At 44.0% G+C, this 13,193-nt stretch overlaps 1 protein-coding gene across 3 annotated transcripts in view; it reads left to right on the top strand.

Moving 5' to 3' along the window:
* The window catches only part of adgrg1 (adhesion G protein-coupled receptor G1), a 31,187-nt gene that overhangs the window by 7,127 nt on the left and 10,867 nt on the right, over positions 1–13,193 (top strand). The window contains exons 2-5 of one of the 3 annotated variants that reach the window (XM_079737412.1): positions 9,936–10,030; positions 10,786–11,039; positions 11,228–11,432; positions 12,090–12,138. In XM_079737412.1, the coding sequence (XP_079593538.1) occupies positions 9,964–10,030; positions 10,786–11,039; positions 11,228–11,432; positions 12,090–12,138 (575 nt within the window). In that variant the 5' untranslated portion in view covers positions 9,936–9,963. Of the gene's footprint in view, positions 1–9,666; positions 10,031–10,547; positions 10,683–10,785; positions 11,040–11,227; positions 11,433–12,089; positions 12,139–13,193 lie in introns of those variants that run through there. The other 2 variants (XM_079737413.1, XM_079737414.1) reach the window with 2 other exon arrangements.

Genomic DNA, 13,193 nt, shown 5'->3' with positions numbered 1-13,193 from the left:
CAATCACTACTGTACAACTGACTAAGAGATTCATAATCAGAAAAAGCCTCAAAGCTAGAAGTGGGAAGCACACTTTCACAATCTACGTGGTCCTCCCCCACACGCAGATCTGTTAGTTTGACGCCTGGTCACCGGGTGCTGCACTCTGTCCCCTACGTGGACATCTGTTCCTTGCATGGTCAGGAGAAAAACACTGGAAACACAGTCTGTTATCCCTACAGTGTGACAAGGCAGAATGCGAGGGATCTTTGCAAACTAAATACGGTGTCTTTAAGACCTTGAATACGAGGTAGACCACTTGTCCTTCTATCCGCTGATCTGAACTGAGCAGTATTCATAAGAACCTTCTCCATCATACCAATCATCCTCTCCAGAGCAGTGATCAGCTGATGTGGACTGTGGTGTTGACTGAGCGCTACACAGTGGAGCTGGGCTACTCTTTACCTCCATCCTGTTCACAGCCACGTTCTTCTCCTCAACAGCCCCATCTTTCCCTATCACTGCTGCTCTGATGACCTTCTCTGAGTGGTACTCATCCAAAACTTCTTGCACTTCCACAGCCGACCACTTGTCGATGGTCTTAGAACGAAAAGTGAGCAATAGACCTGAATCTGGGCAGTTCCTAATGAACATACGTGTGACCTCTATGGACAAGCTGTCTTGCTGCTTACCCTGTTCGATGAGACACTCAGCAGCAATATCAGCAGCACAGTTAAGGCGAAGCCAGTAGTCATAGGGATCTTCCCGTGGTTCAGGGAAGGTTGTGTAGAAGTCTTGCAGAGGCAGTGGTGAAAACTGCTTGCAACTGAAATGCTTCCTCAAAAGGCTATAGATAGAAGCTGGACTATGTCTGATGTCAACGCCACTTGATTTAATGCCCACTTTGACTACATCCTTGGCCTTGCCCCTTAAATGGATGAGAATCTCTTCACCCTGCTCCTCAATAGATAGACCACCCTTCTTTATGAAAGTTTGCATTAGCTCAATCCACTCCTCAAGAGTAACTGAGTCTGAATTCTCACCTCTGAAAGTAGGGGGATCTTTCACCTTCCTCTGACTCATTACATGTAGCTGAGGTGAGGATACAGAGTCCTGAGCTGGAGCGTAGCTACCACTGTGTACACTTGGAGTAGACAAAGCCGCTGCCGGACTAGACCTACTCAAGTGTGTGAGAATGCTGTCTGCTAGTTGTTGACCTATGTGTTGCACGATGCCACTCATCTGGCCTACAAGGTCCTCTGTAGTTAAAGGAGTGGAAGTGCAGGGGGCCTGTTGCGCAGGGAAATTATCTTGTTCTGTGTGAGCAGCGTGTGGTGTATCACTAACAACAGGACGTGGAGTCCTCGCTGCCAACCCTACAGTAGTACCCACAGACGCACTAAGCTGAGGGAAAGGGATAGGCAACCCCAACACACCTCTACCCCGACCCACACTAACAGGAGTCAGAAAGCCTTGAGCTCCAGTAACCTGTGAGCCAGCCATGACAATGGAAAAGACGGAGAGAAGAAAGAAAAGAAAAAAAAAATAGAAATAAAAATAGTAATAAAAATAGCAATAAAAAAATGTAATAAGAGTACAACATGTTGATGTGCACTAAAACTGTCAGATTAATATTGTGGCGAGCAGCACGGGAAGGACGAGTCGGGAGCCCAGGTTGAACAATTATGCAGTTCCGTGCCCCATACACCGCATGACTACGGACTGCCTTTATTAACGACCCGAACGTAACAGAAACACGGGACACCTGACCAGCACACACAACACTCTCACTAATGGTCCCAATCACACTACACATCACACAACAATGGAACAACACACAATTAACACACAACATCCCGAACCCATTAGCCCCAACAACAGAACAAATCAACAAAACCCCTTTTGTCAACTGACTACCCCAACTCCCAGAATCCCCCGCGGCTCCGGAACATGGCGCCCACAACCGTGGTCGCCACAATATTTACTCATAACATTTCATATATTCTGCAGCTCCCCACATATAACACAATATCCAAAAGTGTTTCAGCTGTTCTCCAGTGTGGGAATGGTAACAGGCCCTCCGGTAAGGGTTGTTGGTCAGCGACCAATCAGTTGAATCCGGGTCACGGCACCACTGTAACCTGCGTTGTGTTTTCTTGTTTTCCTTTCAAGCATGGACTCGGACGCTCAGCATTGGGTGCAGCGGTTTTATTGCCTGCACAATGGGTCAGCAAACATAAAGGACAGGTTTTAAACATTTCCTGGTCCGCCTGCAGCAGATACCGTCTTTTCTGCTCTAATATAAAATCTGTTTATCCCTCTGTTGCTCTCGCTCTCACACTCACTCTCTCTCTCTCTCTCTCTCTCTCTCTCTCTCTCTCTCTCTCTCTCTCTTTGGGTGAACAATATGAAACCCTTTCCCTCTTTTTTTCCTTGCACAAAGTCTCTAACTATCTCTCTATCTTTCTCTCGGTCCGACTCATCTTGTTTTGGCTGCGTGGCCACCAGTGTTGGGACTAATGCCTTATTAAGTAACGCGTTACAGTAACTACGTTACTTTTGCGGTAACGAGCACTGTAACTAATTACTTTGTCAAAATCAGTAACGCGTTATCGTTACTGCGATTTAAACAGGCTCGTTACTCGTTACTTCACGTGCATAACCCAGGACTAGTTTTCGTGGTGGACGTGAAGCGGACGTGAGTCACGTGACGCAGCGACGCGCAAGTAAATGAATTAAAACAATTTCGGCAGTCGACGACGGTCCAGGCGTTGCATTTCTCTCATGGAAATATGCACATTATTTTTCCTTTCTGACAGTAAAAGACATAAGGAATATTTTGGTGACCTGTCATCTTTGTGGACGTTCGAAAACTCTAGCCACATCAAAAACTAGCAATTCTAATCTGATGAAACATCTTCAGAAACAACAAGCATCTACCAAGCTAGTTGAAAAAGACCCTGAAGGTAACACAGGTGATGCTGCTGCTAACGTCAGCTCCGCCGACGCTAAAGGAGAAGCCACTCCAGCCAAACAACAAAAGCTTGATTTTACAAAGTCTGTTGCACAGTCTATAACCCAGACACAGCTAAACAAATGATGGAGATGTATGGACAAAGACTGATATAGACATAGATATACTAACATAGACTGCTAAAGCACTTTATCCACCATTATTGATTTCATCAGTTGTTTTATTTATCGAAACGGCCAGAGTGGAGGAAATATTATTTTTGTTAAACATTAACTATGTTTGTGAGGCTGAAAGTACTTTTTTTTTATTTAGTTTCTCTTTGTGAGGCTGAAAATACTTTTAAGTTTGCCCATCATTATTGATGATGAGGTCTCCAGTTGGTGGAGTTTAGCTGTTTTGAGTTAAGGTTAACTTACAAAGAACGGATAAACCTCACTGTGTTTACATTGAAAACATCTATTGTATCAGTTTTGCACTATTGATTCCTACAGATGCTAAATGGACTGAGGCACAGTTTTATTTTTGCACTGCCAAAACTATACTCTGTACCTGTTTCAATGGCTACGATAAATATGCCTATCAAAAGTTTCAAAACATACTGTATGTTGTGTTTTGTCGATCCACTGCTTCATCGTAGTGATACTGGGTACAATGTTCAAATTTTACAGTTGTTTTGTCGAACACTATGCCACATCAACCCCAAAATAATGTGTGTGCATTTGTAGAGGGTTGGAAACAGTTGGAAACAATGGAAATATTTCATTTATTTGCACTCACACTACTACACTGCTATGGCACGTTCAGGTCACTAGGTGGCGTATTGCGCTTGTGGTAGGATAGGACTTACGTGTAAGCAAGCCAGAGGACTGGCAGCCTCCCTAGCTATCCAGTTAGGGAGGTCCTTTGCCACATTAACACAATAAGATAATTTAGAAAAAGAAAAAGTTACGTTCCCTAGTAACTAGTTACCTTGAAAGTAACGAGTAACTTAAAGTAACTGAGTTACTTTTGAAAGAAGTAACTAGTAACTGTAACTAAGTTACTAATTTAAAGTAACTTGCCCAACACTGGTGGCCACCCTTCACCTTGCATTATGCAGTCTACCAACTAGCGTGAACATAGTTTGGCTTTTGTCTGACAGACGCTCAGAGTTAGTCATCCCTTCGTTGCCAATAACCAGGCGGCGATGAAACATCACAATTCCTGGCAAGGAGACCAAGAGAGAGAGAGAGAGAGAAACAAACAGGGAATGAATCCATGGCATGGGGGTTGGGTTTAGAGACGTTAGTATCAACAAGTAAACAGGCTTCATCTAGATGAGTGTGGGTTTGAGCTGATGATTAGAAATGAACGCACTACAGCATGTACATACACAGAAACAGTCAGGACCAGGGTGAGGCATGGCCGGAGAACATCACTCTGACTGACTCTTGGATGGCAAAGGAGTGATAATGGCCCGGTCCCAAGTGGTACCCAGATGAGCTCTGACAGCCCTCAATATGCATGCAGTGCTTAGTCACAGGTTTTATTCTGTTCCTTGATAGGCAGTCCACACACAATGACATCATCTTCCTACATCCATGTGGAGTCCACTGTGTGACAGCAGCCATAAAAAGAAGCCCACATCTAGATGGCAGTTAGCCTTTTACTCATGGATCCCCTCCTCCCTTGTGACAAAGGAGCAGGCTGGAAGTGGTGGTGGAGGTGGAGGTTTATTTTCTCATGAAAATACAGCTCTATTGACATGAATGACAGATAATCCCAATCACGTTCCCCATAAAAAATATATATTGTTCCACATGAAGAAGACATGAACCCAATCCCTTTCGACCTGAAGTACATCACAGTCTGGGCAAACCATTCAGAAGCCTCATGTGTGTAATGGCCCTGTCACACCTTGATGATTTGGAAAAAAAAACGTATAATAAAATAGAGAAACGCTGGCATACGCTGGAACAATAAAAGATATATATATTTTTCCTAATTTGGTTGTAAACATAGCGTATTCATACCGAGTTTAACATATAGATAACTGATTAGTAACTTATCCTACATTTTAGAAAACTTAGATCTATTCGCTTGGACGTTGCAATGCTTGTAGTCTGCATACCCCACAGCATGGACCACAAGCCCTTGTTGAATTCTCACCCCAAAGATCTTGGCCTACAACAATCAAGTACCTACCTACTACATAGATGCCCCTTCTGATATGATTATTACTTCATTAATTTAGCAGATGTTTGTCGCATACAAATAATTCTGATATTCAGATGTCTTTAAAGAGCAGATATTGGTGATGCGTCTAGCAAGCCTACAGGTAGCTTGCGACTTTCTGGGATGGAACCCAGTACCTTTTCAATGGATGTGTAGCCAAACAGTAATGAATAGACAAAATGAATGCTGACTTTGCTATTTTATACTATATGGACTACTAGTAGATAGTTAACCAAAAAAAAGTAAATGGATCATGTTACTTGTCCTTTCAAATGGAGCCGCTCCGTTTGCATGAACAGCTAATGAAGAAGTCCAGCCTCAGTAATGTGGTCTTCCACTCTATGCTCTAGCGACAGACGGTTAGGACAAAACAACTCGATGAATGGGGAAAATTCAACCTTCGTTGCGAATCCCGTGACATCCAGGGATGTAGTGTCCTAATCCTGGCTCTTAATGATCACGTGTACGTGAAGGACGTGGTGCTCCACAGGCATTTCACCCAAGAGTTTGGACTGGAGGCCAAGATCTGGGAACACAGGGGAATTCTTCAGCCGTTCCCATTGAAAGCCAGACAATGCAAAAGGGTGTGGGGGCGGAGCTGAGAGAAACGGGAGGAGGGAGGAGAGAGAGCGAGACAGGGAAAAAATGAGGGCTGAGGTGTAATTACACCTTTACGTTCACACATGCCATTGCATGCAAAGACACCCACCTATACACTTCCCCACAGACACATGTTTTCATTAAAATGTTGTTTATAACTCACTGTTTTGTCCCTACAAAGCAGTAAAAACAGGGATACATCCATCAAATACACACAGACACAGACACACAGACCTCTCGGTCTACATTGTAGTATAATGGAAGTCCCTGGTGTGTACAGTCGATTTCTAACCTGGGTGGGGACACTTCAAATCTAGACAATATTGAGCTAAATTGTGTGTACTTCCTCTCTTGTTTAGGCTTCAGTCTACCAGTCGGTGTACATGAAACCTGGTCATCCTCTTTGATTCCTCCCCTCAGAATACAGGAGGAGTCAAACAGCTTTGCTGGGAACATGATACCAAGAGCCACATTTAACAGGACAGTTGTACATATAAACACAACTGGACCAAAATGTCAATCATTGTATTAATGTTCACTCCCCACATCATTGAGCAGTAAAAATAAGTGAACCATAAAGGCAAGGCAAGGCAACTTCATTTATGTCGCACTTTTCATGCACGAGGCGGACTCAAAGTGCTCCACATTGAAATATAGATAATACAATAAAATGAAATAATAAAATAAAATAGATAAGTAAATGAAAACAAAGGCAAAGTTAAAAAGAAAGAGCTAAAGCAAACATACTGTAGCGACCCAGCAGGTCGATGGGGGGGATTGATGAGGAGTTTGTGGGGGGAAGGAGTTGCCCTAGTTCAGCCTGATAGGCCAGTTGGGATAGGGGGCGGGAACAGCTAGCCAGTGTTCGGTATCGCATATTGTTTTGGGCACTCCTCCAACCCCGTAGTTAGTTTGTACAAAAAGGATAATAAAAGCCTGGTTCTCCGGTTAAACCCCAGCCCCTCTGTGTCCTCCTCATTCCGCTACTTAGCCCCCGCAGTGACGGCCTGCAAACGCTACGAAACAATACAACAAAGTAATAAAATAAAATAGATACCTAGCAGAAAAGATAGATACTGTGTGCACAAAAAATGCATTGTAGAAAGTGCAATGTGAAGGAAATTTTGCATTGGAATAGATATGTAGCATATTGTGTAGAAGGCCTTGACTGTACTGTGAATATTTGAACTAAATTGCAAAGTCGCACTTGTTTGACACCTCCCCCCCCCCCTTCTGCTTATTACTCATATAGAGAATGAAGGTGAAAGACGTAAGAAAACATTAACCACAATTTACAGAAAATTATGATATGAAAATAACACATTTCATAGACACCCCATGTGGAAATACAATTTACCCATGGGTGTGTGTGTGTGTGTGTGTGTGTGTGTGTGTGTGTGTGTGTGTGTGTGTGTGTGTGTGTGTGTGTGTGTGTGTGTGTGTGTGTGTGTCAGGGATGGAAATTAACACCCGCCACACGCCATTTGCGGGTGGATTTGTATGGTGGCAGGTGAATTGTGTCACTTCACCCGCCACTGTGACGGGTAATACTTTCCAGTCAGGTCCGTTCAAATTTGCATATTTAATACCTTCGTCATACGGCGCTGCACAGTTCCACAACCATTACTGTCAACATCCGGCCCCCTTCTTCTTCTACGCCTCTTTTGCTGAACTGCGATTGTCAACATCCGGGATAATATACCGGTAACCATAGAGATAATATGCCGGTATCAACATTCGGTATAGTATGCTAGGCTAATTATTGACATATAAAGAAAGAACTACTAGAGAAAGCAATGTTGCGTTTCCTCATTGGAGGAAAGAGAACAGCTGAGGAGAGTGTAGGCCAGGTACAGGTGGCGGATGATAGTACTGCTGTCATCCCCAAAACGAAGCGTTGTTTTAATGAGAGATGGCGAACATCGGACAGTGGGCAAAATCGTGACTGGCTGGTGTTTGACGGGACGAGCCAGACAATGTTCTGTGCTCTCTGTGTAAACATGCTTCGGATGGCCACAGGTCCAATAGTTTTGTGAGTGGGACACAAAACCTAAAATTGGAAGCCGTGAAGGACCACGAGTCCTCAAAAAGTCACCTTCACGTTTTGAAAATTGCCAAGAGAAAATCACAGCCCGAAACCACGACAGTGATGAGGACGCTCGTTAGCCTCAAAACAGCCCAGCTTGATAGAATTTCGAAATTGGCTCTACTATTTCGAAATGCACACGCAATTTCCAAAAAGGGAAGGCCATTTCAAGACTTCGAATGGCACTGCACGTAAGTTAATTTTTTATTTTCTATTAGGCCTAATGCAATAGTTTGTTGCTGTCGAAAAACTATCATGTTGGGTAACCTTAGAGCTCTGCTCACTTGTTTGGCAAACAGCTGCTTTCTGTCATTCTGGTCAAAACAGATGTCAAGTGTGTGTGCTAAGACGTAGGGCTGTCCCGAATACAATTTAATGTATTCTGATGTTTTTCAATGTTTCTTGCAATTATTAAGTCATTGTTTCTTGTTCTTGTTTCTTCATGGCCTGTTTTCAAATGTTTAATTTTGAATGCATAGGCAGAGTATGAGTCTTCCTGTACCGAGAGGATACATCTGTTGCATTATAGGGGCAGATTTCATTATAAATCTGGTCGAATTGAAGAAATTAAAAGGCCAGTGCACTGAAAAAACAAATGTTCCTATTGACTTATGATGGTGTAGCCATGCATGTTGTTTTATTGTTTTTTATTGAAAATATTTTGTATAGATGAATTATCCAAAACATGTCATCTTAACACCTTTGAAATAAACATGACTTAACATGGCAGATACCTGTGAATTGTTTATCATATGTGGTAAGAGTGTAACATTTTCAACTCAGTTCCTTAGTAGCACCTACTTACAGTAAAAATCACTTCTGATGGAAAAAATGATGTGTATGAAAAACACTTTTCTTATCTATTGTTACTATTATATTGTTTAAAAAGTCTGCATGTATTTAAAAAATATATAGCATATAAAAAGTGTCTGGTAAAAAAGTTGAGTGGCTGGTGGGCAAAAAAGTTAATTTCCATCTCTTGTTTGTGTGTGCGTGTGCGTGTGTGTGTGTGTGTGTGTGTGTGTGTGTGTGTGTGTGTGTGTGTGTTACTACTGTTACTACTGTGTAACTACTATTATTGCCAGGCATCATTATCGAGATTGGAATTAATTTGCCAATCATGTAACAAGATTTAACAAAGACCTTTGGACATTTGGTTGGCTGTTTTTGTTTTGAACGGAATCACAAAGTTGAACTAGGTAGCTTCTCGATCCAATTTCTGGTGTTATTTCCACTGTTGCTTTCAGTAGCTTTTTCATCTCTTTTTTTTTCTTTCTCTGTCTCTTTGCGGTTATCCTCTGTCTGTCACGTTGTCTGATCATGGTTTAACAGGTTCCCTTTACTTGTTTCAAGCATGACACAACTTGATGGCAACATTGGCTGAACCAAGGTGCCGTTTTTCTGCTTCCCATTTACATGCATTGGTGAGCTTCCTACAAGCCAGTAGTCAGACCCTGGGAACGACCATGCACTGCATGTTAAGTATATTAAGTTACCCAAAAAGCTTTGGCAGGGGTTTCTGTAAGCTAGAAAAATCTACAGGAAATGTAGGTTTCAGTAAGACATAAGAAAGGGTTTTTGCTTGTGTACTGTGTGAGTGTGTGTATGTGTGCCAGTGCTTTGGCTGTCCACTTGAAGGGGAATACTGTTTTCATTGATAAGGCCTTAGACCAGGCCAATGTGTGTATTTTGAGCCTTTGCGTCCGGTTGTAATCTTGAAAGAAGACTATAGATAGCAATACAGGCCTCTGGGAAACAATACTATCAGAAAAGGAAAAACGTTGAACCTGTTTTTGCTTTCAGAGTTCTTTATTTTAAAAAGGCTACATGATGCACATTGTAATGAACATGAAGGGAGCACTCATTATTTTCACTACATAAATCTCGTCCTTCCATTATCCAGCCAGTTTTGAATTTGGTGCGGCGGTTCCATATAAATTACAAACATGAAGGGTATCTTTGTTATGTTGCATGCCGCATGAAGCTTGAAATATTGTTTTCATATCTTATCTGGCAGCTTGGTCCAGTAGCGGCTCGGTCCACCGTGCCCCCCTAGTAACCCCAGGCTTGTCTTGTCTCCAGGGGGGACGGTTGGCTTCCTCTGGGTCCCATGGAAACCAGGATGACGGACAGGTCTCTGCTGACGTTGCTCCTGCTGCTAGTGGGCTGCTCAATCGGTGAGACAACTACCACACTATCTCTCGCTCTTTCTCTCTCTTGCTCTCTCCCTTCTCTCTCTCTCCACCCCTCCATCTCTGTGTATAAATCCCCTCCCTTTCTCTCTCCTATATATCTATCTCTGTCTATCTGTTCCCCCACTCTACTTTTCTACCAGTCTATCCGTCTCCTTCTACTCTCTCATGCTTCTCCCTCTCTCTCCCTAGCCCCTCTTTCTGTCTCTCTTTATCTTTCCCTATCCCTGTCTCTATATATCACTCCCCCCCACTCCCCCTTTCTCTACATGTCCATCTACCTGTCTGTCTTATCTTTTTTCTCTCTCGCTATCTCTTAATCTCTCCTTGGCTATCTGCCCCCTGTCCCCCATACTCTCTTGCTATCTGTCCATCTCTCTGTCCCCTCTTTCTCACGCTATACCCCTTATCTATGTCTCTCTATGCCCAGACAGGTCCGCATACTTTCGTCTGTCATAGTCGAACACACTCAAAGCTCATTGAAAGCAATACTTTCAATGAAGCTAAAGTACCTGCAAGCTACCAACCAAAACCATTAGACCTAGGCCACCAATGTCCATGCGCACACATAGTGGGCTAGGATATGCTCTACCTTCCGGACCTGTCTGAGTCTAGTCAGACTTTGCACTAACCTTTAGTATGTCTGCCGTCCCTCTACTGTAATGAACCTGTTTGCGTTAACCGCGTGCAGTTAGGCGTCATTAACCGTGCACCTATTTTGCGTCTCCTCCATTCGTCAGGCTCCTGCGTATACGACAAGAACTTCAAGTTCTGTGGCAGCTGGCGCCACGGTAACAACACCCTCACACTGAACTACAACCTCTCGCCCGGCTGTGAGAACATCACCGTGTCGGCCAATGACAGTTCACTGTCGGTGGTCGGACAGATCACCTCTCAGTGCACCGAGTCCAAGTCCTTAAAGATTGACCCGGTGGCTCTGTCGACCAAATTCTGTGTGCACTGGGAACCTTTGAAGGACCACCTCTGGCTGGAGGTATGTGAAGCCACGCTAGAACCTATGATCTGTAACATCATCAGGAATGGGTCCCTGTATTTACTCATTCCTGATGATTAAACTAGTGTGGATGGCGGGAAAAAAGTCATTAATGTGAGTTTCAGAACTGTCATTCAACTGTCACGTCAACACCTATGTACTCAATGCATGTCTTGTTTTGACTGTAGCTAGCCGAGCAGGAGCTGCATGAGCAGAATGTCACCCTATGCGAGCCCTCGTGCATGCAGACCTGCTCGTGCACAGATCTGTCGCCTGAGGGAAGGAACCAGCCAGACGGAGTGTACGGCATCGCCAACGGCTCCGTCCAAGGAGACAGCCCCGTGGATAAAGTGCTTACCGCCTACGTCTTCTTGGGAGAACCCCTCAACTGCAGTAAGAATCCTGGATGGATATTGATTTCAAAATGAACATCTGCCACCGCGTTGGTAAATGAGAAAATATGTTGGACCCTGGATGGATGGATGGATAGGTGGATGGCTGGATTGTTGGAACTATTTATAGATAGATAGAAGGGCAGTCGATTGATGGGTGGATTGATGGGGAGATAAATGAGTGGATGGATGGAAGACTGGACAGATAGATGGATGGGTCGATGTATTGATGGATGTATGGGTAGATGGATGGATGGGTAAATAGATGGATTGGTAAATAGTTGGATTGGTAGATGGATAGATGTCTCCTATTTAATTGAGGGGGCGGATTTTCCAGTGGCTAGGGCGTTTTACTCCCATCTGAAGAGTTCTGGACTCCAACTCCTATGTCCACAGATTGCCTGTAGACCTCCTTGGGAAGATTCCCTTTTCCTGTTCATTTACCAGGTTGACATGGCTCTTCCAAAAACCTTTCGCTTTGGAAAGGAGCGTCTGTTAAGCCACTAAATAGTAAACAGTAATTATGCCAATTACAAGACTGTGTGTGTGTGGGGGTGGGTGGGTGTGTGTGTGTCGGTCTGTCATTGTAGATAAATGTGGGAGGAGGATGAAGGGGAGGAACAACATAATAATCACCAGACTTGTTTCTTCTTACCAGGAGAGGAGCTCTGTGACAACGCCAGCCAGAGATCCAACCAAATGTACATGTAATTTACCTTCTCCTTTCTTCTCCATTCTCTCACCACATAAATGTGATCATGACGTGTTATTTTACAGGAAACACTTCCCCCTCCTAAACGAACTCAGCCGTATGAGACTCGGTGTCATCAAAGCTGGGTAGCTACGAAGACAGAGGAAGTCTCAGTGTTCAAGAATTAACACAAAACATTCCCACATGTGGTGTACGGTCACAAGCTAGAGTTATGTGTTATGGGCGTACTGTGGGAACCCGTTCCCCCCGTGTCTGGGTTCACGGCAAGTACCACGCTCTGGAGTCGGGTTTAAGCCGTTGTCGGCGTTTATTCACAGGAGTTCAACAAAAAACAAGAACGGTAATAGTGAGCTAGGGTCTCCGCGAGCCTCGTAGTCTCTGGGGCCTCCGTGAGCGCCTCCGTGTCGTTCTTAGCCACTGTGTTCCAGAGTCAGTCCTCCGCTCCCTTTTTAGAGGTCTGCCCGCACGTGTCCTCCCTCCGGCCAGGTGTCCCTCATCAGGCTGATGGGGGTGAGGGGTGTGTTGCTCTCTGCCGCTGGCTGGTGGATGGCGGTGGTACACGCCCTCCACCACAAGCCCCCGGATCCTCCCAGTGGGGTCGGGATGCCACAGTACGTATGAGCAGGACATGTACAGTGTGAAGCAGAACTTCACCACTTCTGATCTGTTCCGGTCTTGACATGTTCAAATACAAACAAGTTTATTTAATTTTTGGCCTTTTGTAAACCTTGTGACCATACAGTATATAAGGTACAAAACGTTTGGTTTGAATCAGTGGTATAGTCGGTATATATATAGTAGGTATATATGCACGTATACACTGTGTACCCTCTACGAGAGCTCCGGGAATTTTGTGAACAAATTCCAAAAAGGATACAAACAATATTGTTTTGTGACAGAACTTTAATTTCAGCAGTTTGGTTTGCAAACACCGGGTCGAGAAATGTGACACCAAACTGAACAAGCGTTGCTGAACACGCAGAGGGGAAGAGGCAGTGCGAAAAATGTGTTCACAGGGAGCTTGAGGGTGATGAAGCGTAAGCAAGCGAG

The sequence above is a fragment of the Pollachius pollachius genome (assembly GCF_949987615.1).
Source record: "Pollachius pollachius genome assembly, chromosome: 5".
NCBI lineage: Eukaryota > Metazoa > Chordata > Actinopteri > Gadiformes > Gadidae > Pollachius > Pollachius pollachius.
Note: the sequence above shows the minus strand (reverse complement) of the source record. Positions and strands in the feature narration are given on the sequence as shown.